The 26,733-nt window shown below is 37.3% G+C and overlaps 1 protein-coding gene across 1 annotated transcript; it reads left to right on the top strand.

Moving 5' to 3' along the window:
* Nucleotides 1-20,236: 20,236 nt before the first annotated feature.
* LOC115920247 (histamine H3 receptor-like) lies at nucleotides 20,237-21,439 on the top strand. Its single transcript, XM_030975606.1, has one exon. It carries the CDS (start codon nucleotides 20,237-20,239, stop codon nucleotides 21,437-21,439), a length of 1,203 nt encoding a protein of 400 aa, XP_030831466.1.
* Nucleotides 21,440-26,733: the final 5,294 nt, after the last annotated feature.

Raw genomic sequence — 26,733 nt, 5'->3', positions numbered from 1 at the left:
ATACTGAGCGTTCTGAGTCGTCATTTTTAAAGCTAGATTCTACAATTATTGATGATTTCTAAGAAAAATCATTGTCTAGTTCGGAATCTTCGTCAAAAATTGTTCTACATGTCTTTTTTTCATTTTTTAAAAGCCCGTTTTGGTTAGAGTGGCCCTTTAAAGAGATACACTGTACACCATGGGCTTTACTGCAAGAAAAATCCCCCCCAAATAACTCTTAAAAATGGGCAGGGGTTTTGAGGCTTGAGCGGCACACCCCCGTCCAAACCAAATCTTAGTACGCCCCCCCCCCCGGGAACTTATATCCCCCCCCCCCCCCCGGTGTACAATTTTATACCAATTATGATAACAAAAAGCGACTTATCATTTCATAGACGGCCTGGTGTACACGGGGCCATTTGGAATTATCGTTTCACTCGGGAAACTGTGTAGCATTTATCTTTGTGGTTTTTCTCCAAGTAATATTCCAAGTAATCTAATACAGCTTGACCCTTCATGTAATTATTATTCCTGAATTAATTACTGTTCTTGAATTTATTACTGTTCTGGAATTAATTACTGTATAGATACACTTGATGTTTCATACGGTTTCGTTCATCGGTGCTAAACATTGTGTAGCCGAGAAATATCCAAAACCAAGCATTCACACAAACCCTTTGCATGTAAGTCATGGTTAATTTGGTGAATGTATTATTACGTCATCGTATTTGATGGACCAGTTGCAGCTTCATTTTAAGCGATAAATTATCTTACAAATTATATTATCTTTCAACATGTGCAATCCACCATAGTCTACAGTATCGTTATGAATATCATGCGGTCAAATCCATTATAAATACAAATAGAATCGTGTAAACTTTCTGAACAGAGAAAAACAAAAAAGTGGTTTAAAATGTAGTCACATGCTTTACTTGATTAGGAGATTACAAAAATTCTATTTTTTCCAATTAAAAGATATATATTTTTGTATTTTCGAGGTTTTTGTAAGAATGTAAAATTCTATTCAATATTATCAAGAATGTCATTGCCCTCGTTATATCGATTTATTTTCTTTTGTTTACTTTGTTTGTTTATGTTCTGATTTCAACGCCCAGAGAGAGGGAGATATGTAGAGAGAGAGAGAGAGAGAGAGAGAGAGAGAGAGGGAGCGCGCGGGAGAGAGAGATGCAGTATTAAAACAGGTATTGGGACCTACATGTATCCAACATCACTTTAAAAAAATAAGTCCAAGTTTCTTCATTGTTTTATTACAATTAACGAAATTGGAAAGAAGGTGGATACATATTTTATGAACCACTAGCAGTAATTTTTAACCAGGCCATGCTATTTTGTTTTCATAGACTTTTTGGTAAAGTTTGAAGACAATACACGGTATTTCCAGTACTATCGTTTGCGTTAAATTTTATTGAGAAAACTGCAAAGGTGACAATAGTCAATACAATATCTGAAAATAATTTATTGAGTATTGAAATATGGGTTGCTTTAAGATTTTATGATATTTTTTGTAAAAGAGTCTTGCTGAAGATATTTAAAAAGACTAGTGGCGTAGAAAGAGGGGGGGGGGGTGGAGGCGCCGGTCTGTTGTCAAGAGGGATTAAAATTACTGAATCAATTTCTGAGATAGAGATTAATTTATCGTTTTATTTTCTTCCCATGTTCTATTTCCTACCAATTTTCTTTTTGTTTTGTCCATTACCCAAATGTTTAGTATTTTCTATTTTGATTTAGAGTGGGGGCGGGGGGGGGGGGGGCTCCAGCGCTGCGCCTTGTTACAAAACTATGGCTATATGATAATGTTTACTTTGCCGGTTTGCTTCTTTTCTGTATGTACCTGTATAGGTACTAAATTCGTTCACCCCTACTTTTGTGTTGTGACGGATAAAGTAAAAAATAAAAAGCGGCGAATAATAATCATAGACTCATTTATTCTCAAGAGTGTTTTCTTTCAGTGGTTCTTTATGTTCAATAATTGCCCAAGAAATACAACAAACGTTGTTTTAATCTGTTTATGAGATGTTTGGTTGTTCCTTACGATTGCTTTGTTTTGTTTTGCTTTACCTTGTTTCGACGGTGGCTTTTAAATCAAACAATAAAAATCATCTTTCAGACTGTGTGTAAAGAGTAAGTTTCAATTTTAAAAATACTTGTTTTTCAATCAGCCATTATGTAATATCCAATTTAAAAAAGATGATTTTCATCTTGATTATGATTCTAATGGCATGGCACTGATAACATTACTAAGAAGTGTTACTTTTAATTAGTAAATGTTTTACAGGGGAGAATAGCAAGAAGATGTACTGTATATTGTACAAGATTTCAACCAATCCATGAGGAATGTTAGGCTGCAGGCGACGGATTTTTTCTCTCTCCAGAAACGTTCCTTGAAAAGTCGCCCTTGCTCTTCTCCCCTTACCATACTCATACACCCCAAACTAGGGTCTACATAATAGCATTCTCGTAATGAAATACAGAGTCAGAGTTTGCTCATCTTTCTCCTCCCTCTCGACCTCTCCACTTAAATCACGACCTGATCATGAGAAGGCTACTGATGCAATAAGGCCAACAAAAAAAATCATTTGGTTGTCCTCGACCGCCCGCTCGTCATTTCGGGCCGCTCGCATTTTTTTTTTTTTTTAATTCAATTTTTTTTTTTTTAATTCAATTTTTTTTTTTAATTCAATTTTTTTAATTTGTTTTATTTTATTTTTATTTTTTATTTTTTTTTATTTATTATTTTTTTTTTGTTGGGGGGGGGGGGGGAGCAATTTTAAATGCCAAACATACCATTTTATGCATTTGCAAGTATCAAAATACGTCCCATTGCCATTTTTGTCTTTTCAGTACGCAATTAGGTAAAAATGTCAAAATGCCGTTCATTCAAATCAGGTTCTGAGCATTCTTAAACTCATTTTAAAGCCCATCTGTACTGGTTTACAGGAGGGATTAGACCACCCTACAAGGTCACTGGACAGGTGGTTATCTCATCAAATCAGCTCTTAAGTTAATATAATATAAAGAGGATCTGCATGGGGGACCAATGGTGACCGATTAGGCATTGTTTGCTACATAGAGGGCGCAAGTAGCTATAAATAGTACAATGTAGATTTAAAAGGTGCTGTATTTCAAAGCCCAAAATACTTTCTGTGTTGGTCTTGATATTCATTGTACATTAAACTAGTCTTTTACCATATTAAAGTATTTTATAGACTTTGTTTGTTTAAGCTTATCTGCCATAGTTTACAGGAGGGATTAGACTGCCCTGCAATGTCACTGGACAGGTGGTTATCTCATCAACTCAGCTCTCAGTTTACATAAGAAAAAGAGGATCATGGGGGACCAATGGTCACCGATTAGGCATTGTTTGTTATATAGAGGGCGCAAGTAGCTACAAGTAGTGCAGTGGGCCTTTAAATTCTTGACAATCCCAATTATTTTTCTTTTATGGAAAAAAAATATTTAAAAAAAAAAAAATGGAAAAAAAAAAAGACACAATAAATGAAGTATAATAAGCAGTTGAACAAAACTGTCCAAATTTTTGTTTATTAGACATCTCTTTCACATTTTTTTAAAAGTGAGCTCAGGGAAAGGTTGGGTCTGGAAGAAACCGTGGAAGGAAGTGGTAAAGAGAAGTGGATTGAGATGGATGGGTCATGTGTTGAGAAGGGAAGATGATGAACCTGTAAAGAGAGATAGAGAGAGAGAGAGAGAGAGAGAGAGAGAGAGAGAAGAGAGAGAGAGAGAGAAAAGAGGGGGTTGAAAGTGGATGGCATAATAGGGAAAGAAAGTCCAACGAATTCATGGAAAGATATGGTAAAGATAGAAAGCAGTAAGGTTGATTTAAATGAGGGTGATGCTCGAGAGAAGAAGAAGTGGAGGGAGGGAGTGTCATCATGGCGTTAAAGTCAGTTACCCGTCGTAAGAGAGAAAAATGCTTACTTTAATAAATTATGATGACGATGATGTTGATTTTATAAACTAAGATGGCATTAAGTTCATTTAATCGAATAGTAAATTAATGTTTTAATAGTCTATTTACAGGATTTATCAGAAGAATATGATTTTCGTGACAAACTAGAAAGTCCCTTTTTCTTCTGTGTAAGGAGTGGCACCCTTTCTCACGCGCATCAATGAGATCGGGTAAAAAGAAATACATTCAAACCTGTCTATAAAGACCACACATGGGAAACAGAAAAAGTGGCCACTGTAGACAGGTGGCCTTTCTAGACAGGTTCTACAATACACATATTTTTCTCTCGAGGGGGACAAAATGCATGGCCACTAAAGACAGGTGGTGTTTATAGAGAGGCGGACGCTAATACAGGTTTGACTGTATCTTCATATACTTTCTTTAAATAAACGGTGTTCTTCTTGCGTTTTTTTGTCCTGGCATTAGTCTGCCCCATTAGAATTTATCTTTAAATATTACGTCATACCGAGGAAGGATCACAGCGAAAGTAGAGAACGTTGAAAACATATTATTTATACGCATTGTTTTTGGCTGATTCATTATCTGTAGACTCCTTACTATTTTCTGATAATTCAATGTTATATTATTTAGGATGTATTTTGGGATAGGTCTTTCTTGTACAAATTGTATACCACAAAGGCACATACCCCATAAAAAGCAAAAAGCTAAATACCGATATGGGCATACAGCCAATTGTATAATTATATCTTAGTGTATCCTTATATGCCAAAATATATATCACTTTTTTGTATTTTGATGAGGAAACAACATTTTAGATGTAGTCAAGTTTTTTTTTTTCTCGCACGCTTCGTTCGCTCGCAATATTAAAAAACGGGAAAGTTTCAGGCAGCGAGGTCCCTTAATATCCCGATATGATGATATTTTTTGCTGATAGATTTGCGGCATGAGTATGTTGCCAAAGGATAATTGGCGTCGTAGACGGATGGTTTACACACTCTATGCGAAGGTCAATGGTTGATTCCCTACATAACTACATCATCCATGTATCTACTCGTGACGATCCACGTACATTGCTTGGATAGAATTTACATTGCAAGAGGTTTTGTGGATCATTATTTGTTGGAATCATCAAACTATTCGATCAAACTAAAAACTAATAAGGCTTTTAAAAAAAAAATGAAATAATGAAAATACAAAGACCCTGGGACTGTATAAACATGTGGCTTTTGAGTTTGGTCAAAATTTCTTCCCCAGATTATCCAGGAGATAACGAACACTAATCGATCAGCTTTTTGAGGACAATTCGGATGACCCCTACCTACTTACGCTACAACTAACAAGTGATATAAACAGTAGCCAGTGGCGGATCCAGATGGTTTATGAGGACCATGTGTCCCTCCCACGCCCCCCCCCCCCCCTCCGCCAAATCCAAATTGATAGATCTTAAGCATCTTAAACGTAAAAAAACGAAGCTCTGCCCCTTGTTAGACACTTAGATTTTTTTTCTTCTTTATTAAAAATTAGGTCAGACTTATGATTGTGCCCCCCCCTCCCACTACCAGAGAACCGTGCAGTGCAGTTAACAGGCGTCGCGGAACGTTTTCAGAAGGGAGAGTGGTCAATAAATTTGTGGGTAGAGGTGAATCCGTTTAGTATCGAATAGTATAGTAGCCTTTGGGTCCCCCCCCCCCTCAATGGCCCTCCCGGCCCATCCACCCCTCCTCCTCTCCCTGTGCCAATGGCCATTGCTAATTTCTGTAACATCCAACTACAATAATGCCCATTTCTCTCCAGCGACACAATTGTTAAATGACCACAGGTGGCCACGATGGTATTCTAAAAAGCTTACTTGGCTTTCCATTAGCTAATGGATGCTGTGATGATTTTTTATTGCAGGAGATACGTGGCGAACTGGCTGGCTGGTTTCCATGTTTGTACACCTATAGCAAAGAGTTGAATAAGAAGACTGAAAACGAGTATTCTGGGAGCTTCGTTAGCAATTAATTTAAGTTAAAATCATTAAAAGGTATCGCGAGTCCCTTGTTTATGATGATACGCGGTCTTGTTTTGTTTTTCAGGCGATCTGACCTCTGAATCTTTTGGTTGTTGTTAAATGAGAAGATTGAGAATGAGTATACTGAGAGCTCTGTTAGCAATAATTAATTTGAGTTAAAAGCATTAAAAGGTATCGCGAGTCCCTTGTTTACAATGACGCGCGGCCTTGTTTTGTTTTTCAAGCGATCTGACCTTGTATTGATGATTGCGTGTGTTTTTTGAATAATTTTTCTGAATCTTTTTGGTTGTTGTTAAATGAGAAGATTGAGAATGAGTATACTGAGAGCTCTGTTAGCAATAATTAATTTAAGTTAAAAGCATTAAAAGGTATCGCGAGTCCCTAATTGTTTCCAATGATACACGGTCTTGTTTCGTTTTTTTCAGGCGATCTGACTTTGTATTGATCATTGCGTGTGTTTTTAAATAATGATTCTGAATCTTTTTGGTTGTTGTTAAAGGAGAAGATTGATTATTATGAGAGCTCTATTAGCGATTAATTTAAGTTAAAGCATTACAAGGTATCGCGAGTTCCTAGTTGTTTCCAATAACACGCGGTCTTGTTTCGTTTTTTTTCCAGACGATCTGATCTTGTACTGATGATTGCGTGTGTTTTTTGAATAATTTTTCTAAAACGTTTGGTTGTTGTTGAATGAGAACAGCTCAGGCGCGTACGCAGGATTTTTTCAAGGGGGGGGGGGGGGTTAACATTTTTAAATCGGGCAGAAAATTTCGCTACGACTCAGCCAGCCGCTGAATAAGCGGGGGGGGGGGGGGGGAGGTAAGAGGACATTATTTTTTTTGGGGGGGGGGGGGTCCCTAAAAAAATCGCAACGACTCAGCCAGCCGCTGAATAAATTGGGGTAATTTTATAATAATTTTGTATAATTTTTATAAAATTACCAAAGGGGGTTAACCCCCTAACCCCCCCCTCCCCCCTGCGTACACGCCTGGAACAGCTATACATCTTGTGTCTATGAAAAAGAACAGTATACAAATGATACATATCACACTATTTCAGCATTTGAGGATAGATCGAAGTGAAGAATCTTGACTGGTTGTTGTTAAAGGCATCGTTTATTAACAATGTTAAATCTGAGATGCGTGGCCCTACGTGTTATTAGTGTCTGTGATATGGTGTAATATTAAAGCCCTAAAAAAAGCGCTTCAAAATTATCATGAAGTGGCTGAAAAAGTATAAATCTTTGAGTGACCGGTTTTACCATACTCGTTTTTGAAACTTCGATTTCCAATCATAAATATCTTGGTAATCAGACAGGCGATCGGCTTGTAAAAGTCATGGGATTCCTGACTGACCTAAAGGTTTGTAATTATGATTGCAGCATGAGCTAAATCCAGGATTTTTTTTCAGAATCTGAGGCAATGTTACTGTGTCACTTTAAATGAGAACAGCTAAACCTCATGTATCAATGAAACAGAAAAGCATATAAATTTCTCAAATTCAGCCTTTAGAGCTAGATCTAGATGAAGAATATTGACTGTGCCGTAACATACTTCACCGTCTGTGTAAATACTGCGAACACATAGAGATCAATAATATTTTATTCTCATGTTCAAAGTGCGGCATGAACCTAATAATCGCAATTTTTCTCTGAAGCAGATTTAAAAATCTATATGTTGTGGTGATTCAGTTGTTGATCAAGGGCGACGTGACCTTTATTACCGATGTTGATGTCTATGAGCACTCAGTGAACCAGTGGACTTAATGCAATGTTATAATTAAGGTTACATGAGAGAGGGACAAAATGCAATTAGTGTACGCAACAAAAATGTGCAAAAAATTGTACTAATGTATCATCCTCTCCACTACGAATAACTATTACCCCCCTCCGGAGAGATCCTCTATTTCAAAGCAGTTGGAGTGGTAAGAGCGGGGGGGGGGGGGGGGGGGGGTAGTGGTGGCGGGTGCGGTGAGGATCGCGTAAGCAAGACGTACTTTGCAGTAACTTACTGTGTGGGGGGAGGCCAGTAAAATGTAGTCCCGAATAAGTACGGTATCCTTGCAGCATAATTTGTATAATAAGTATGTATTTTACCGATCCATTAGAGTTGCGCAACGAAAGTGATAACAGGTAATTACCGTTACTGCTAGCGTTTTTTCGAAATCGCGCGCGCGCGTCGTGGGTGAGAGCGTGTTCAGACCATCGAAATGCTTGACGTCACGCATTTGGTATTTTTATGTGTATAAACCCCCCTAAAAAAGGACCCCCCCCCCTTTTTTTTTTTTTTTTTAATAATAAAAAATAATCAAAAAAAATTATTCCCATGGCTGACCTAAAAAAGGTGACCTAACCCCCCCCCCCAACGGAGCAAAATATCAAATTTTCAAATTTCGAGACCAAAAAAAGAAAAAACAAGTGTCCTCTTAACCCCCCCCCCCCCCGCTTATTCAGCGACTGGCTGAGTCGATGCGAAATTTTCGGCCCGATTTAAAAATGTTAAACCCCCCCCCCCCCCCCCCCCTTGACAAAAATCCTGCGTACGCGCCTGCCGTAATCTACTACCAAATTAGAACATCTGAAGTGCTTGGGATATGTAATAAATGAGACCCCATTACATGCTTAAACAGGGCGGTCAGTTTGACATCATGGGATTATCGTGGAGAATGGTCTTCTTGATCTATCACTCGTACTAAAGAGCTCCTTGAGCTCTTTTAGTTGATACTAAATATTATTGATCATGGTTAGCGCAAATGAGTTCGCTATAAATATATGATTTGTGACAATTAAGCGATCGTTTTCCGTGGGAGTACCCATATGTTGGGAGTAATAGCAAATATATTAAAGCATTTACGACTTGGGTTAAAATAAGAAATAAAAAAACTCATCAAAACTGAGAATCAGTTTGACATCATGGGGGATTTTCGTGGAGAAGGTCTTCTTGATCTATCACTCGTACTGAATTTTGATTGATACTAAATATTATTGATCGTGGTTAGCGCAAATGAGTTCGCTATAAATATATGATTTGTGACAATTAAGCGATCGTTTTCCATGGGAGTACCCATATGTTGGGAGTAATAGCAAATATAATAAAGCATTTACGACTTGGGTTAAAATAAGAAATAATAAAAACTCATCAAAACTGAGAATCAAACAATCACTTGAGTCACTTTTATATTCCTTTTATTTATGATGTTGTGTGTAGCATCTCGCAATGGACGTCTCATCAAAATCACGTCCATGCTCCGCATCAAGCGTTATTTCCTCGCTTCCAGCACTCGTTGTCATGGTAACAAGAATTGTCTTCTAATTGAAAAATTGACAATACCTTCAATTTATGAATTCTTCACCGTCTAATGAAATATTTTAAAGGCACTAAGTAAGTAGGAATCAAATGGGTTGGAATAATGGTCCTTGTGTATAATAAAGCAAACCAATTATGTTCGGTATATTACAGTATTATGATATAATTCTCGTTTTTAATTGTTGACCTCTCGGTAGAACGGTAATGATCTACTAGGTCAATTTCAATCGTTGTGATATGACATTTCCAGAGCATTTCAAATTTTAAACAAGATATATATTATACACATTATTAATGAAAATCTAGAAATTGATGATTTAACATGTAAATGTGATTTGTATTCTTCTTCACTATACTGACCTATATCTTTTCGTTAACAAATCTATATAAATTTAGTGTTTTACAAATTGTATGAATGGTTGATAGGAATCCCAAATGTTGTTAAGAGACCTCACATTACTAGATCATGTATCATATCATTAATTTGTAGATATTTCTCAAAATCACGGTCTATAATTTTTTTTAATTCAAAAAAGAAAATTCTATACGAAAATGTCTTTCCACACCTGTCCAAGGCTGTCTATCTGCACAATTAAATGATAATCATTTGTGTTGTGATCTGTACCTTGTTCTTTATATCGGCTATAAATCGAAAACATATTAAATAAATGAAATAAACAAATTACAAAAGGGCAAGTTTGAAATTCATTAGTTGTATCTATTCTCTGTCTAGTTTCTAGCTACATTACATGGGAACAAATGTTAAAGAACCCGTCGACATTGCTTTTTCATTTTATGAGAGAACGATCTCCAGCTATTCGTATTTCAGATCAGTTAAGTAATACCTTCAAAATACAGTTGACATTTATTTCTCAAATTAATTCTTCCCATAGAAACATAAAATGCCATGTTATGCCCCCTCTGTAATTATTATTTTTCTTCCATGTATCCTTTAACACAGCTTTCTATAACTATGTCACCTCATGACCAGTAATAATGTCTACGGCCTTCTCAGCTTTTAGAGTGTTTTTTCTTGATGGGCCTTCGCTGGTAAAAGCAGTCACCATCATAACCATCAAAGATGAAAGTACCGGGATGCACCTAGACCTTTGAAGGTACATATTTAAATAATAATAATTTCAACTTATAAACGCACATATCCAATTGTGCGCTTTATAAGTTGAAATTATTCTAAAAAGACTGCTCACTGCTTAAACCGGTATAGGTTAGTGATAGTGATGGTGGTGGACTGGTGGTGGTGGTAGTGGTGGTGGTGGTAAATATAGGTGATAACGATTACGATGAAAGTGAAGATGATGACGATGATATGAATGCTGATGATGGGTGATGTTAATGGTAATAATGAGGAGATGGGGGGGGGGGGGAGGGAGATAGAATTTATACTAAATTATTATTATGATAACGATGATGATGATGACGACGACATCGTTATATACGTATGACTTCACAATAATGTTCTCATATTTGAATAGGTGATGAACAAGGCTGATGGAATTTCTTCACGATTATTTTTTTCTCGAAAATCCGCGTTCGTGTTCCCATTTTTCAACCCCTCCTTCTTCTTTTCTATTTGTTTTGTCCTGTCACCCCCTTTTTATCATTACTGTTTACATTTTTTGTTGTTCTGAAAATTAAATCAATCGATCGATCTGAGGACATCTACACAATGATGATGTGAAACAAAACTCACTAATAATAATATCGTGCATTTTCACACCGTTGTGAGCGTCTGTAGTACACGTTCAAATAAAAAATTTTTAAAATCGACATGATATATATTTTAATGCATAGGGTAAATATGTAATGTTAGATAAGCTAGAACCCATTCCTCTTCATCTTCGGAAATTCCGGATTAGAGACGGCGGGGGGGGGGGGGGGGGATCTTCTAGGCCCTAACCAATTAGTTGTCAGAGGACATTTAGAATTACTTTGTTGTATGCCATATTGCTGGTACATCACTGAACTGATTCTTCAGCTAAAAGGGAGTAGAGATTCATTACATTTTGACATTGGTAGCAAAATCTCTCTCTCTCTATATATATATATATAAATACAAAGAACAACGTACGAAATGGATCATGTCAAAGGAAAAGACATAAGCCCAAGACTTTGACGAGATAACTTGCAAACGCATGTAAGATGACACAAGGTTACAACAAAGACTCTTGAAAGTTGAGCGCTAATGGCATTTTCAGTGCCATATTTCATCATTCCATTAAAATCATGTTCGTATTACGTAATACGTCATTGTCATGAGTGCTCATTTCAATAAGTAACGGACGTCCGGCTCTTGAAATTTCCTAAGGTTTTTTTGTTCAAAAGTCTTTGAGATCGTGTTTAATAACTATACATAACGAGACATTAAATAATGTCGAGTGTGATGTAATTTACAAATATGATTATATAAACATTAAATTATGATAAATATAACGATATTTCAGTAAATACGTCATTGTCATGAGTGCTCATTTCAATAAGTAACGGACGTCCGGCTCTTGAAATTTCCTAAGGGTTTTTTGTTCAAAAGTCTTTGAGATCGTGTTTAATAACTATACATAACGAGACATTAAATAATGTCGAGTGTGATGTAATTTACAAAATGATTATATAAACATTAAATTATGATAAATATTACGATATTTCAGTAAAAAGTCAATGTGGATATTACTTATAGGATAGTCCTAAAATGGATTTAATGAAAATGCATGCATTTTTACATGCTCTTCATCTACATTAATTTCATTTATCATTTCACGTTATATATCCTGAAAATCAGTTATCTTTTGTTATACTTGTATATTTTCAATATTAGTATACTTTTAATATTGTACATCTTTCTCAATTCAACCAATGGCTGCGACGAAAAATATGATAAAACATTCAGTTTAATTCTATTCAATGGTAAATGCCACATTAAATAATTATCATTAGAATGATCACAATCAATATTATCTTGTCTGTCTCAATATGAAAATTGTCATATACAAAAGGATTATTTCTCATTGTATCGCTTACTTTCGGTGTTTCTACAAATCCCTGTAAAGCCTGATCGAAAATCATCACTAAATGACTGATTTCCTGCATAATTTCTTTCATTTTATAAAGCGTGTTCCTTTATGGAGATTTGCAGCCTGCATGTTTTACCCGAATTTTTCCTTACATCTTGCTTCATTGCTTACAAGAGAACAGTATCGTAGCTCGAACATCATCGTAACCATCTTCCTTCTCCTCTCCTCCTCCTCCTCTTCCTCCTCTCCTCCTCTTCTTCTTCTCCTCCTCATTCTCCTCCTCCTCCTCAACGTCATCCTTGTTCGTCGTCATTGTCCTCATGTTCCTCATTATTATTCTTAATTTTCATGATCACTACTAGACCTATTCAGGCGCGTAGCCGGGGGGAGGGGGGGGGGGGGGGCGGGCGGTTGGGGCGGTCGCCCCCCCCCAAAAAAAAAAAACGCCTGCCCCCCAAAAAAAAATAGAGAAAGAAGAAAGGAAGAGGACATAAGAAGAAAAAGGATTAAGAGTCGATTAAGAACGGTACAACGAATCGTCTTCTTTCTTAATAATTTAGTGAAACGTCAAAGCTTCTGTAACCACCCCCCCCTAGGAGCGTGCTTCGCGTGCGAACTACCACCCCCCCCCCCCCCCTTCAAATAAATTCCGCTACGCGCTCGCTTGGACCTATTACTTATAATTCATCGTTATCGTCTTCGTCATCATAATCATCTCCATCTTCAACTTTCTTCACCATCATCATCACCATTCTTCATCACCATCATTATCATCCCCCAATTCAAATGTCTTCACCAGCATCACCATCATCATCATATAACCATCGTCATCGAGATCGTGATCATCATCATCATTTTCATCGTCATCACCAGCAACATCATCATCACCATTCTTTATCATTATCATAATTATCCTCCTCATCATCGCTATCATCTCCATCTTCACCTTTCTTCACTTTCTTCATCATCATCATCCTCGCCATCATCCTTATCATCGTCGTCCTCGTCATCATCTCTACCTCACCTGTCATCATCATCATCATTATTTTGATTTTGATTTCCTGGCCCTCTCCACCATACTCCTTCTCCTCATCCATCCATCCTTCTATTTTTTATTCTGTTCATATCCCTTATCGTTACAAATATCATCATTGGTAAATGTTGACATTAGCTTGCCGTCTAGATGATCGTGCTTGCTTTTGTCTCGGTGTCAATAGTCCTTCCACTCCCCCGCCATTTGAACATAAATTGACATAATACATTGAAGTACACATTATACAAACTCTAGGTACTTCGAACGGTATTGATTATATTTCTATTTCTGTCTCCGTTTTGAACCCATCTGTAGCAAAGTCAACACTTTTTCTGCAAAAAAAAAGTTCTCTTTTCGTCCCCTAAGAAAAAAACTTGCTTAAAAGCAGGGAAAGGGGAACAAAATGGTTGATCCTAATCAAGTGTGTCTTCATTAACATGATTGATATTATTAACAAATTAAAAAGAAGGGAGATGGAAGTCGAGAAAGTATTAAAATAGGAGCAAAAGGAAATATAAGAAGAAGAACAAAGTAATGAAATAAAGAGAGGACAGAGAGAGAGAGAGAGAGAGAGAGAGAGAAGGGAGTATGTTTATGCTAAACTTTTTTCTGGCCAGAATCAGGCATCTGTTACGCATATAGTTCAAAACACGGTTGCGTCCTTTCTCACTTTTGTAGAATCACCGAAAATCGTAAACTCACAAAAAGGTGCGTTTACAATTTGTAAACGCGTTTAAATGGGGTCAACGCACTGATCTCTAGTGGGTCTACGTAGCATGCACAGTGCAGGTTTGCGAATCCAGCTGCAATGCCAATTAAGGCCACCCAGCGAGAATTGCCTGGAGGAGCCAGATAAGTGAGCATAAACAGTACACCGTGGAACTGCGATTACGATGAGCGTTTAGGATGTGCGTTTCAAATCGCTCATTCTGCCTTCAAAATTGAGCTTAAACGCACCCTAAGAGAGATAGAGACATATAGAGGGAGGGAGGGGGGGGGGGGGGGGGTGAGAGTCATATCTCTGGGTTAGAGGGCTTAGGTATAGTGTTGGGTCCATGGTTCGTTTTACCGCGGCATAAATTGTGAACATTTGCATCTACGGATTACCTCATGCAGGAGTGGTATTCAAACAGGAACTATAAAAACGGATCAACCTCCCATTAGGAGGCTTTACTCATTCTTCGTACGGCCAAAGATATATTAAGCTTAACAAATGATACGACTCTTTTCTAAGCCTTAATAATGCCAACGATACAACCATTTATTTAGATTTTATCTCCTTGCCATAAAATCTACCATTACGCCTAAATTCGAAGTTTATTTTTTCATTTTTGTTTTTATTTGGTATATAAACGTTGGGTTTTTAGGGTCGTTCACCTAAAAACTGTTAAAGTAGTGCTTCAAAAAAACTAAGCTAATCCCGATCTAAAAGTATGATATGTCTGCCTCAATATGTCACTCGGGTATGATGACATTATTAACCTACCTTTTTTCGCAATCGGAAATAGATGATAATTATGGATTTATAGTATGTTGCGCTTTATAATGATTGTGATATTAAGCTTCAAGAGACGGTGCAGTCTACAAAATTAATAATCGTCAGTAAACGTTTGTAGATAAACACAGCATAAGACTTTTTAATGATTCTTTAAATTTCATTTCAGGTAAATGTAAAAGATATCGTTATAACCGCCCTAATCTTCCCGCAAAATGTGTCCTTATTAAGAAATACACACCTGACTTTAAAATTCAATAAATTCAAGCTTATATTACGTTTACATTATGCAGGCGCTGCTCTGTTGCAACCAGCTCTTCTTTCTTTTTGGATTTATCGCCGCTTTTCTTTACCAGAGTAGAACAAAAATACCAAAATAAGATCACTAAATTGCACAATTAAATAAAAGTCGTCTCGAATTAATTTGTTGTCCAGTAAACAAGGACTAAAACAAACGAAACAGCAACAATGAAAAAAACACATCAACAATACAACAACAAAAAACAATAAAAAAAAGCATGCCGTCTCTCTTTTCGGGCACCAGAAAGTGGGATTTATTGTAAGCACAGATTATTGATACTTTTTTCTTCTTTACAGTATACGTTGATCTGTTTTATTGTTTGTATGAAAACTAAAACACAGCACGATTTAGGGAAGCTACAGGCTTATTATAGACTGCGACATTGCACAGCATGTACAAAGCGTATTGGGAATACACTTTTCTTAAAGCAGGACTGTACTATACTTGTGGCTATTTGTGCCCTAGAACCAACAGTGCCTAAGCCGTACCCGTTGGTCCCCATAGTCCTCTTTTTCTTACAGTATGTTAATTGAGAGCTGATTTGATGAGATGACCACCTGTCAGTGACCACGCAGGGAGGTCTAATCCCTCCTGGCCAAATAAGTGCAGATAGGCTTTAAAATGGTCACAATATTTTATTTCTTCAAATTGGTAGCCAAGCTGGCATTCAAAATGAATGCAATTTCCGTTTTTACACATTATCGAGAAGACCCTTGAGCTGAGTTCATATTAAACCTTTTAAACATTTTAATCCTTTTGAATAACCCTAGAAACTGAGAAGAATATTGCTTGTCGAGCTAAACGACAATAAGCGCCGTCAAATATGTATTGAATTGAAGGAGGTTCATCAAGGAGCTAGGTTTTGTTAATCACGCTCCATTTCTTGGAATGAAATGTATTGGTCTTGATTGCTGCGTGAGGTGAGAAAGACATACTCATTTGTCGTTGTCAACTTGTCAGACTTCTCGGTAATTACACTGCAAAATGGTTAATGAAGCAACACCTCGTTACTATGATATAACGAACTTCGTGAATTGAACTCTCTGAGATTTTGAAGGTTTGCAGTTAATTTGAATGACTAGTGAAAGAGAAATCGTAAGATTTTATGAGAAAGAAGCTTTTGAAAAGGGTATTTTGGAAAGGTGGAGTGTAAGAACGAGATAAAATACAGAAGGTTAAATGGGCGATGAAGAATTCAAAGCTATACATAATCTTGAAGGAGAGAGGAAAAGAGATGTGCTTTGGTGTATACATTGAATCGAAAACAGGGCGGGGGGGGGGGGGGAGGTAAACGGATGTCACACGATCTTATACAATTTCTTTTACGTACCACATCGACATGACATGAGATATTAGATGAAGGAGGAAAAGGATGAGTAACATTAAAGCACTATGGCAAGGAAGAATTATCTTTACAGACACAGATGTCATAATCGTATAAAAACAATTATTACAAATACATATATATCAAAACAATACAAGCAGTATACACACTTTACAGGCTTGTATATGTGCTGCAATTGTGGATTCCTTTGTCCCCCCTACTGAACGATATTATACTCCCGTATTCTCAGTGAGTCTGTGATAAAATTGATTGCTTCTGCCATTATGTTCTTATTTGGATCAGTATGTTTACCGTCTCCGGACCTAAAGCAACTTAGTTGCATGGACAACAGCGAAAATTCATTATTTTCTACATGTGAGGAAGGATAGTAAACAAATAATTACCGTTGGTGAAGGCGATGGGACAAACTATCACTTCCGAGGCGATCTGGATGTAGCTATCTTTCCGAAGCGAAGCTGAGGAAAGATAGCGTATACATTCTGATCGACGAGGAAGTAATAGTTTGCCATCGCCTGAAAACCAAAAGGTGATTATTTGCTTTATATTCCACATCTAAAACAATTTAATTACAAAAAGAAAAGGACGTGTATGCATCTACATAAAAGACACCTAGGCCCAAATTAACACACAAAAAAGTTTAAGTTTAACCCAACCCCTTGAGGGTACGGTGCGCGCATGTGTTTTCTTTAATTGCTCTCATTGGGAATGCGCGCTTAATTGCGCCTGTTTTAGTGCGCGTTTGGATAATCTTTAGTGAAAGTGCGTTGCCCTTAGTAGATAGTACCTCTATCTTCAATAAAAGTGCGTTGCACTGTGTAGATAGTAGTACTATCTATCATGTCGGTCCATCTGCACATCGAAATTGGTAGCTAGTAGTACTATCTACACAGTGTAACGAACTTTTTGCTTCTCCCATCAATAATGGGCGAACTATCTTTCCTCACGTGATTTACCTTTGACCAATCGTAGAGCAAGATTCTTAGTATATGGGATATAAAATTGAATATCTCATGATCCATATAGTGTTGTATTTTTTCCAGAATAAGTATAGGCAATAAATAATTAGAACAATTAATACTTACAGTTATACTTAGACATGTATACTTCATCACTTGAGGCTCGAAGCGCCTACACAGTAATACTTAACCCTGGCAAATGGCATTAGGGTACTATGGAATATAATCTAGGGTCATATCTGCATTTTCATCGTAAAATAGTATCCTATCAATATATGGTTCAAGAACGAATGGCATGCTTATAAGAAATAGGTATATTTTAATGCAATTAAATAAATAAATTATCTCTATAGTGATATCTGGAATTTATTTAGAAAAAACAATACAGTCATGTCATGATCTGATACAGGCATTCCTGTAACCATTGGATACGAACAGGCGCGTACACAGGAGGGGGGGGGGGGGGGTGGGGGTTAACCCTCCCCCCTTGGTATTTTTATGTGTTAAACTCCCCCCCCCCCATAACCCCCCTTAAACCCCCCCTTTGGATTTTTTTTTTAATTATAAAAAAAAAAAAAAAAAATTATTCCCATGGCTGACCTAAAAATGGTGACCTTACCCCCCCCCCCTCCCAACGGAGCCAAATGTCAAATTTTCAATTTTCGAGAGACAAAAAAAAAAAAGAAAAAAAGTGTCCTCTTACCCCCCGATTTTGTTGTTCTTGATATCAAACACTACTGGAAACCGTTGAAAAGCAGTTGATTGTAATTTTGTGTTGGGTCAAAGCCTATATAATTGACCCGAATATCAAGAGATAAGTAATATAGCGCTGATCCGAGTTTAGTTCATTTTCCGGTCGTGTACGGCACTGCCTGCGCGTGCGTAGAAACGAAGTAGACCTACGAATCAAACTAATCTCTATATACCTCTGTCGATCACGATATTGATTCTTTCGGGAACGATGTTTCTAGCCAGCACGATGTTTTGTTTTTGGGGACAATATTGTCGTTATTTAAAAACTTGGACTCGACGGATTCAAATGAGTGAAATTAGCTCATTGTGAAAATGAGCGGGCATCGATTAGCTTCTCTTAAATTTACCTGCCATACCTGTGAATAGTGGAGTTGAGCGCGTGGAGTACTTAAGTGTTTTCGGAATTTCGTTATCGAGAATTATTGTGGTTATATCATAATTTTCTCATTCAGACTTTATTAAGATAATTTACGATGTTCATCGCTTGACTTGTCCATACTGTCGTCAGCATCGTTGATTCAGCTCTTAGCTTACGCTGGAATCACAATATATAAAGTTTCGGTACCCGTTTTCTTTAATCAGTTAAGACACTTCTCATTATGGTAGTTATCTGTTTATCATGATGATTTTTCCAGCTCGGTTCTTCCAGTTACTGTGTGTTTGAACAACGTGAGTATTTATTTGTTTTCTCCTCATTTAGAATTACAGAGAGAATATACATCATTTGCATTATGTGATGCGTTTGTCTTTCGCGAAAATGATTTCAAATTGACGATTTTTTTTTGTGTTACCAGAGGCTTCGATTTTATTGTCTTTCTTCAATAGAATAATTGGAAAGTATAGTACACGTATTGCCCCCATTTCGAAGATGTTTCGACGCCCCTGTGCTTTACTAACAAAGATTAAAGCTGACATAAATTCTAATGACTGAAAAAGTTAGGTTCCAGGAATATAATATTGCAATCATAAACATCCTTCTTGAATGACAACCTTAAGGCCCCTCTAAAGTGTTGGGAGCCCCAGAAATTTTTTGATGGCAAAATTTCACTTAAATTGTGTGAAGGAGGATGTCATTATTTTAAGACACATATCTGTAAGGATTTTAAAAACAAATGTGTTTGAAGTCGAATATTGATGAAAGAATTCAAAATTTAGGTTTTCTTCGTACACTACAACAGAAAACCCAAATTATGTATTCTTTTATCCATATTTGTCTGCAAACACATTCTTTTAGGAGGAATCTTGTCAGAATTGTGTCTCAAATGGCATCCTCTAGTTATCACATTATGATACAATTTAAGTGAAATTTTGCGATCAAATTTTTGGCGAATTTAGGGCTCCCAACACTTGAGAGGGGCTTTAAATAGATAATTATGATTGTATATTATTGTTCTTTGCGATGGGATTCATATCTCTGGATCAAGTCAAGCCAAGTCAAATCAAAATGTATTCTGTTCTGATGTACATTTCCTACACGCATAACAAGGAACACATAATTGTGATCGTACGAAAGAAGACTGTGCCAGCGCCAAAAAATATATTGATTTTAATCCATCTTTTGTGACACATAATGTGATTATGTGCGAAAGCATAGGGCAACCTGACATTTCACAATTAACGAGTCATTTTGTGGCTCACCAGGCAATTAGGTGATTATTACGAGTAGGCCTCTGAAGATTTCTGCACCTACGCATTGCAGTTAATGGGGTCGATAATTTGCCATTATTCCTCTCAACTTTACCCCGTTTACTATCGATTAAAAAAAAATACTATTAAACTTCATCGTAAATCTAATTTGACATTTTGTGATGTTCTAACTTCGATACAAATTCTGATTTTACATCAGGCGCTATCCCCTAAAGTATTCACGAAATGATTACTTCTTTACCTAATATGCTTTATTGCAGATTCCAGCTGTTTCAAATTTACCGTGACTCGGAAGTAAAACGTGTCACACACATTTTGATAATTGTGGAACAGTAATTTTGAGCGAAGGGACGTGTGAAAGAATCTTAACAGCATGACGGCAACGACTAGTCCCGCAATTTTTCAAACTGACCATTCATTCAACAACAATATGACGACAGTGGACATCAATGATCACGACCTAAAGCCAATCGGACTCGTCTCACCCGATCCCGTAATGGGGACCATTTCCGGAATACTGGTAGTAATGATGGTGCTTGCGAACCTTGTCAATGTGCCTTTCTTCATCAAAGGAGACGGAACGTGCCTCAAACCAGCCACCCTCTACATCATCGGCCTCATGGTTGCTGATCTCGGCATCGCTTTGGTGTGTCAGACGATGATGACGGTGATCGTTTACCTTGGACGATGGCCATTCAGCTACATCAGCTGCAGCATCTACAACTTCTTCCGACTCATCCTAGAGAACACTGGTGTGTGGATCATGGTGTTGATCAGTCTTGATAAACTGCAGCTGCTCTGCTATGACTACCCTCGATACGTCCGCGTCAAGCGAAAACCAAGAATCATCTTCGAGATCATGATGACGTTCTTTACCCCAATGTTGTTCCACCTCGGGGGCATCATCGTGTGGATCCTGACGACGACATCAGAAGAACGAGCCGCTGACCACAGCCCAGATTGCCAGGACATCCCAGCCGAAGTCGATATCCCTTTTGTTGTTCTTGGTGCGACGGTTAATATATTCATTCCTGGTCTCACTATCATGATCATCAATTCTGTAGTGTTTTACAAGATCAAGCAACGGTTGAAGAAGCGAAGCAAGATTGGAAATGGATTAGTGGCTACGGCCCAAAATAACAGAAGGGAGCCGTCTTCTTCACAAGGAACTTCTTCACAATCCTTTTCATATGCAAAAAAAGGGCCTCGGCAGACGAATCCTACTGATACTCGGAATAGGCATGCAACGACGACAATGAATGCCGTCACAATTAACAGCGTCACAGATGTGTCAGCGGCGTCAGCTGCTGCCAGAGGAAACCACAATATCTTGGCGAAGAAGAATTATCTCGACACCGAGTACCGCCGGTATATCCGTCCTGCCGTCACACTGGCCGGTCTCGTTGCCACATTTTCCATTTGCTGGTTTCCTTTGGCCATCTACCATATCTATGTCCACGTGTTTTGTCCATCTTGCTTCGACATTACGACGCAGTTATGGCTCAGATGCTTGATGTATGCCAACAGCGCCCTCAATCCGTTTATTTACATGGCCACCAATCGAAAGATCAGAAAGTTTCACGCAAAAATGTTTCAAAAAGTATTTTCGTCCCGCACTGTGCAATGGGAATGACAAATTGTATGAAATGTACTAGACTTTGACAAAAAGGCGATATAATATTTATTCTGAAGCTTTGACATTCGCACCAAACTATTTATTGTTCTTCTTTCAAGTTTCTTTGACAGTCGGGCAATCCTGGTTACAAATATTCGAGCTGTACCGTAACAGTAACCATGAGCCGTACATTAATTTCCTAAAATACTGGCCAATATTGCATAATCTGGAGTTTTAATATGTCACGAAATTCAGCCTCCGTGGCCCGAATTCCCAAAGGAGGTTTGTGGACAAACCTAGGTTTATGTGCGTCATATAAAGCGTTTCGATGCGTTTCAGACCAAGGTTCAGACAAACCTTGGTCTGAAACGCGTCAAAACGCGTCATATGACGCACATAAACCTAGGTTTGTCGACAAACCTCCTTTGTGAATTCGGGCCCGTGTGACTTCAAAATGACGGCGTACTAAAACAACAGATCATGATTATACAGGGGTGTTGCAATGGGGGGGGGGGGGGGGGGTCAAACCACACCCGTCTGAAAACGGGGAAATTGTTACCATTATTAAGCACATGATCCACACAACATATTTGTATTCCATCATTATTTCTGTTACATATTAATTTCTCCCTTTCTCTCCGATTCAATTCTGTACAGTTACTCTTGTCACCATAGTAGTGTATTCTTTTAACTTGCACACAGAAATATCAAGACCTTCCTCTTCATACTTTTATGTCACTTGTTTCTCATTGGTCAGAATAGCTTATGTAAACTGAACAGGGACTCCAGAGAAACGTTTAGTACTATTAGCGAACCTTAAATAACATATACTACCCACAATATTTGTTGACATGTGCCACAAGGGAGAAGGCGCTAGGAGAAAATATACAAGTTATTTGATATTTTTGTACAAGACAAACGGGAGAGTAATCACAGTTCAGTGACCAAATTGCCTTTTTGCGATTCGTATAGATATAGTAAACTCATACTTAAACACTGATAACTTTCTTATTATTTGTCCGATTTATTTCAAACTTTCACCATTCCATTTCTCTTATTTGTCAACTTGTAGACAAATACAATTATTACAAGGGTCGGATTGCCCTTCGATTTGTTGTTGTTGTTGTTGTAGGGTTTATCGGCGCTATCCATCGATTCCGATGATTTCCGCCAGGCTGTGTGTGAGGGCGTCTTGCTCTCACTTCTGCTGCTCTACGTTTCTGTGATTCTGATACTTGCCCAGTGTGTGAGATAAAGATTTATCTTGGCCTTTGTTATTGGCGAAGTGCAAGATTGTGGGGGTTAATGTGCTCGTTACTCTTTATTTTTTAGTCATTTAGTGTTAGAGCTGGTTGGAATTAATATCATGAAGTTTCGGTGTCAATTTATAGGGTTAATGATAAATAATGTGTCTTATGTTTAATAGTATGCGCATTTAATAGTCGGCTGCCATCATTTATTCAGGCTTTCGTATGTCCATCATCTCCTCCGTCACTCTGTTACTTTTATTGTAGAAAAAAAAAATCCTGAAAAGCACAAGCATGATAACAACTCAATGCCATAATACACTTCGAGGTAAAATTCATTATTTTATACGCATGTTAGCTTCCCCCGTACCGAGTTCTCATGGCTGAATCTTCGCTGCAACAAAATTACCCCTTGAGTATTTTCTTTCTCCACGCGCTGTCAAATTAAAATCTGTTATCCATCTTGAACAACAAATTATTTTCCAGTAATCATCTGCACTAATAAGTGATAATGTTCATCTACATCCTTATGATAATAATTATCAGCGAGGTTAGCAAGGTGAAATGTATCATTAAGGTTTGCATGATTACGGGAGTTTGGAGTTATTGATCTAACTTTAAAGCCGAGTCAATTGTGATCAGGAGGCGGTCGGGAAATGTCGTTTCCGGTAGAACAGGAGGGGGGGGGGAGCAAATTAATAAGAAGAATATTATATGCACACCTCATTAAAAAAAAACTTATAGCTACTGATGACATGGGATATCTAGACAAGACTATTAATGGTATTTATACCCCAAACAAATCATTCGGAAAACCTCGATCCGGTTTATTGTCAAAGAGGCTATTTGTGCAGGGAATTTTTTTCTTCCGGGGGTAAATGTCCGAGAGTAGTTATTCTATAGGGCGTTTTTATCCACGGGGTAGTTGTCCCAAAATAGACGTGTTGCTATCCTATAATTTCATCAAGGTATGCATGGTCCAGTATTATTGGTCTGGCCCCCTGGGACAACCATCGATACCAGAACCTAGTTTCTACGACCCACATTTTGTCTGTATTACCCCATAACTCCAGGAAGCTCCGACGCCGATGTCCGACGCCTTCGGCATCGGCGTCGGAGCTTCCTGGAGTTATATTACCCCTGGCTGGGGTAGTTGTCCAAAGGGCCTGCGGGGTTTAATTTCTTTTCTAGGGAGTAGTACTTTCCGGGGTATAGATACCCAGTGATGATTGTCATATAATCCTATATTCTACCCAGGATAGTGCTAATGAGAACTTGATGAGATTCAGTAGTATTCCCTCGCATCTATAATTAAATTAAACCATGATTGATGTTTATCAGAAATGTATATATAGGTTAATAACTCTTTATCTGAAATTTCCTGCTAATATCAACATATTGCTTTTGATGGCAAAAAGGGCCTTCAATATCCGTATGCTTTATACATAACATTGAAGCCAAATAGCCGAGAGTGCAGTAAAACATGCAACATGTAGATTGCTCAATTTACAGACATAAAAAGCGGTCTCAATAGGCAGGTAGACTTTATATACAGGTTCCTGTAGTATCCCCTACACGTTTTAATGACAAATTGTACTCAAGGGCCGAAACATCAAATGTGGTCTTTATAGAAATGTGGTATTTCTATACAGGTGGTCGCTAAAGAAGATCTCAGTTCACTGTATTTCGAAGCTTGGTTTTGAATGTCATGATTAAGTATTTGTATATGTATTTTTCTGCTTGACATCTCTGTTTTCTCTCTTCTTCGTATGTACAGGTTCTTTAGCATTCCCTACACGTTTAAATGACAAACAGTATTCAAGGTAAACAGCAATTGTGGTCTATTTATACAGAGGTACAGTCAAACCTGCTTTAGTGACCACCTGTCTACAAAGACCACCTGTCTACAAAGGCCGCATTTGTTGTTTCCCTTGAAAATGGTTTCTCATTGAATCATGTACTAAAGGAACCTGTCTACAAAGACCACCTGTCTACAAAGGCCACTTTTTGTGTTTCCCTTGGGCGGTCGCTATAGACAGGTTTGACTGTATAATGGTTCACGGTATTTCAAATATTTTTATTACGATTATGTACTTTTATATTCAGGTATGTTTTTGCTTGGTATCTCCGTTTCTCTTTTCTTCTTCTTTTCTCATATGAGTGTAAGTATTTCAAATTAGAATGTACATAATATTTAGGTCTTACCACACAGTCATTGTATTATATGGTCACTCATTATAACTGCTATAAAGTTTGTTTTATTGAATGCGATAATATATTGTTTGTAATGCTAAATTCATGAGGCCTATCATTTGAAGAGAAAATGTTACGGAAAAATATCACAATTTTAAAACAATGCATCTAAATTCCGTAATTAAACATCAACTGTGTATTTTAATAAAAGGTGATAAAACAAAAAATATTATACCATTATTTCAAAAGGATGTGCATGATTTGAATTAGAAAGGTAACAGAGATCAAGTGTGACGTGTTGTCCCACACGCTCCGCTCCCTGGGGAGTAATCCAGCCATGCGCCATTTTATAAGCGCACATGCCAGTCCAAATACACTAACGCTCGCATGCTACTGGGTACCTATTTATGACATCTGGGTGGAGAGTGGCAACTGTAGAATTAAAGGGATAGTTGAGTTCTGTTGCAGAGGGCGCTACACCAAATAATTTTTTTGTGAGATAATGAAAAACTCGAGTCTCAAATTTGAAAGAACATAATATTGAAATGAAAAAATCATCTTTGTTTGATCGAAATCGGTTCAGAGACGGCTGAAATATAACAATTTCCAAATACTTGTGTACGTACCACAAATATTAGATATTTACACAAATTTGAAAAAACCGTTGAAAAAAACGAAATAACGCCTTTTACCTCGTATATCAGCCAATGCCGGTGTTGGCTTTTTTGTTGGGATTTCCGTGTTGTTAATATTACCCACAATAAGCCGGCTCATGTATTGTTATTCTAAAATAAGTAATTAATTAACGGTCACCATGTTTTCTTTTAAACTGGAGCTGAATTGATATGATCATATTGCCTAAATTTCACACATTTTGGGCTCTAAAATTACCTTCATAGCAATTTTAGGTTCTAAAAAGGCACTATAAATGTCATAGATAAGAATCAGAGCAATAACCATGCACTTTGAAGGCATTTGCGATCTGAAAACAGAACTCAACTATCCCTTTAATTAAGGTCTTGCCAAAACACAGTGCCACGGCAGAACTCGAACCGCTAACCATGGGATCAATCAACAATCCAGTGACGTATACGCTATACCACGACACCTTACAATGGCCAAACAACAAACTCGTTATCATTTTGTATAGTTAAGAATGTTATAAAATATTATGTAATAATGCCTCTTTTACTACAACATTCAAGGAATCGCCTAATTAGAGCATAATTATGAACATGATGAACTCATTATTAAACAATAAACACCAGTTTTGAAAATGCTAAATTATATTTATTTCAATGGATTTATCGGTGTTCGTGGGAAACAGTACTTGTTTCAGTTTATGTATCAATGTTCGAAATTTCGAATGCATGAATAGACAAAATATATGTTTTAATATGTTTTGTATATGTCTATATCCAAGACCCTCAATGCATTTAACAGATAAGAGTTGTTAATAAAGTCCAGTAGTTCGAATACTATATGAGATGGCATGCAACTTAGACCGCAGGAGAAACCGATACTATTTTTGTTGGTAAATACATTTTAGCCCTCCATAGGCTATTTTATTGAGTCGAACAAAACATTTTAAACAAATCAGTGAAATTATGTCTTTCTTTAACTCAAATGAAACAAAATACTTAACATTTCTCTCCTTGTTGTTCATAAAAACAAATGTTGCAGTGACTGCCATTTAGTAAAAAACTTGTTATACATACCAGATATATATAATTTTCTTCTTCAAAGAACTAAAAATGTTGAATTTTGTTATTAAGCTTTTGTACAAATAGCTGATGCGTAATCAAAGCCACCATGCAATTCAAAGCATCGTTTCTTTTGTCTTCAAAACCAAAAATTACAAACCGAAAAACC

The sequence above is a fragment of the Strongylocentrotus purpuratus genome, unplaced genomic scaffold (genome assembly GCF_000002235.5).
Source record: "Strongylocentrotus purpuratus isolate Spur 01 unplaced genomic scaffold, Spur_5.0 spur5_scaffold_8, whole genome shotgun sequence".
Taxonomy (NCBI): Eukaryota; Metazoa; Echinodermata; class Echinoidea; order Camarodonta; family Strongylocentrotidae; genus Strongylocentrotus; species Strongylocentrotus purpuratus.
The sequence above is the reverse complement of the archived record's forward strand: the minus strand, read 5'-3'. Positions and strand labels throughout refer to the sequence as shown.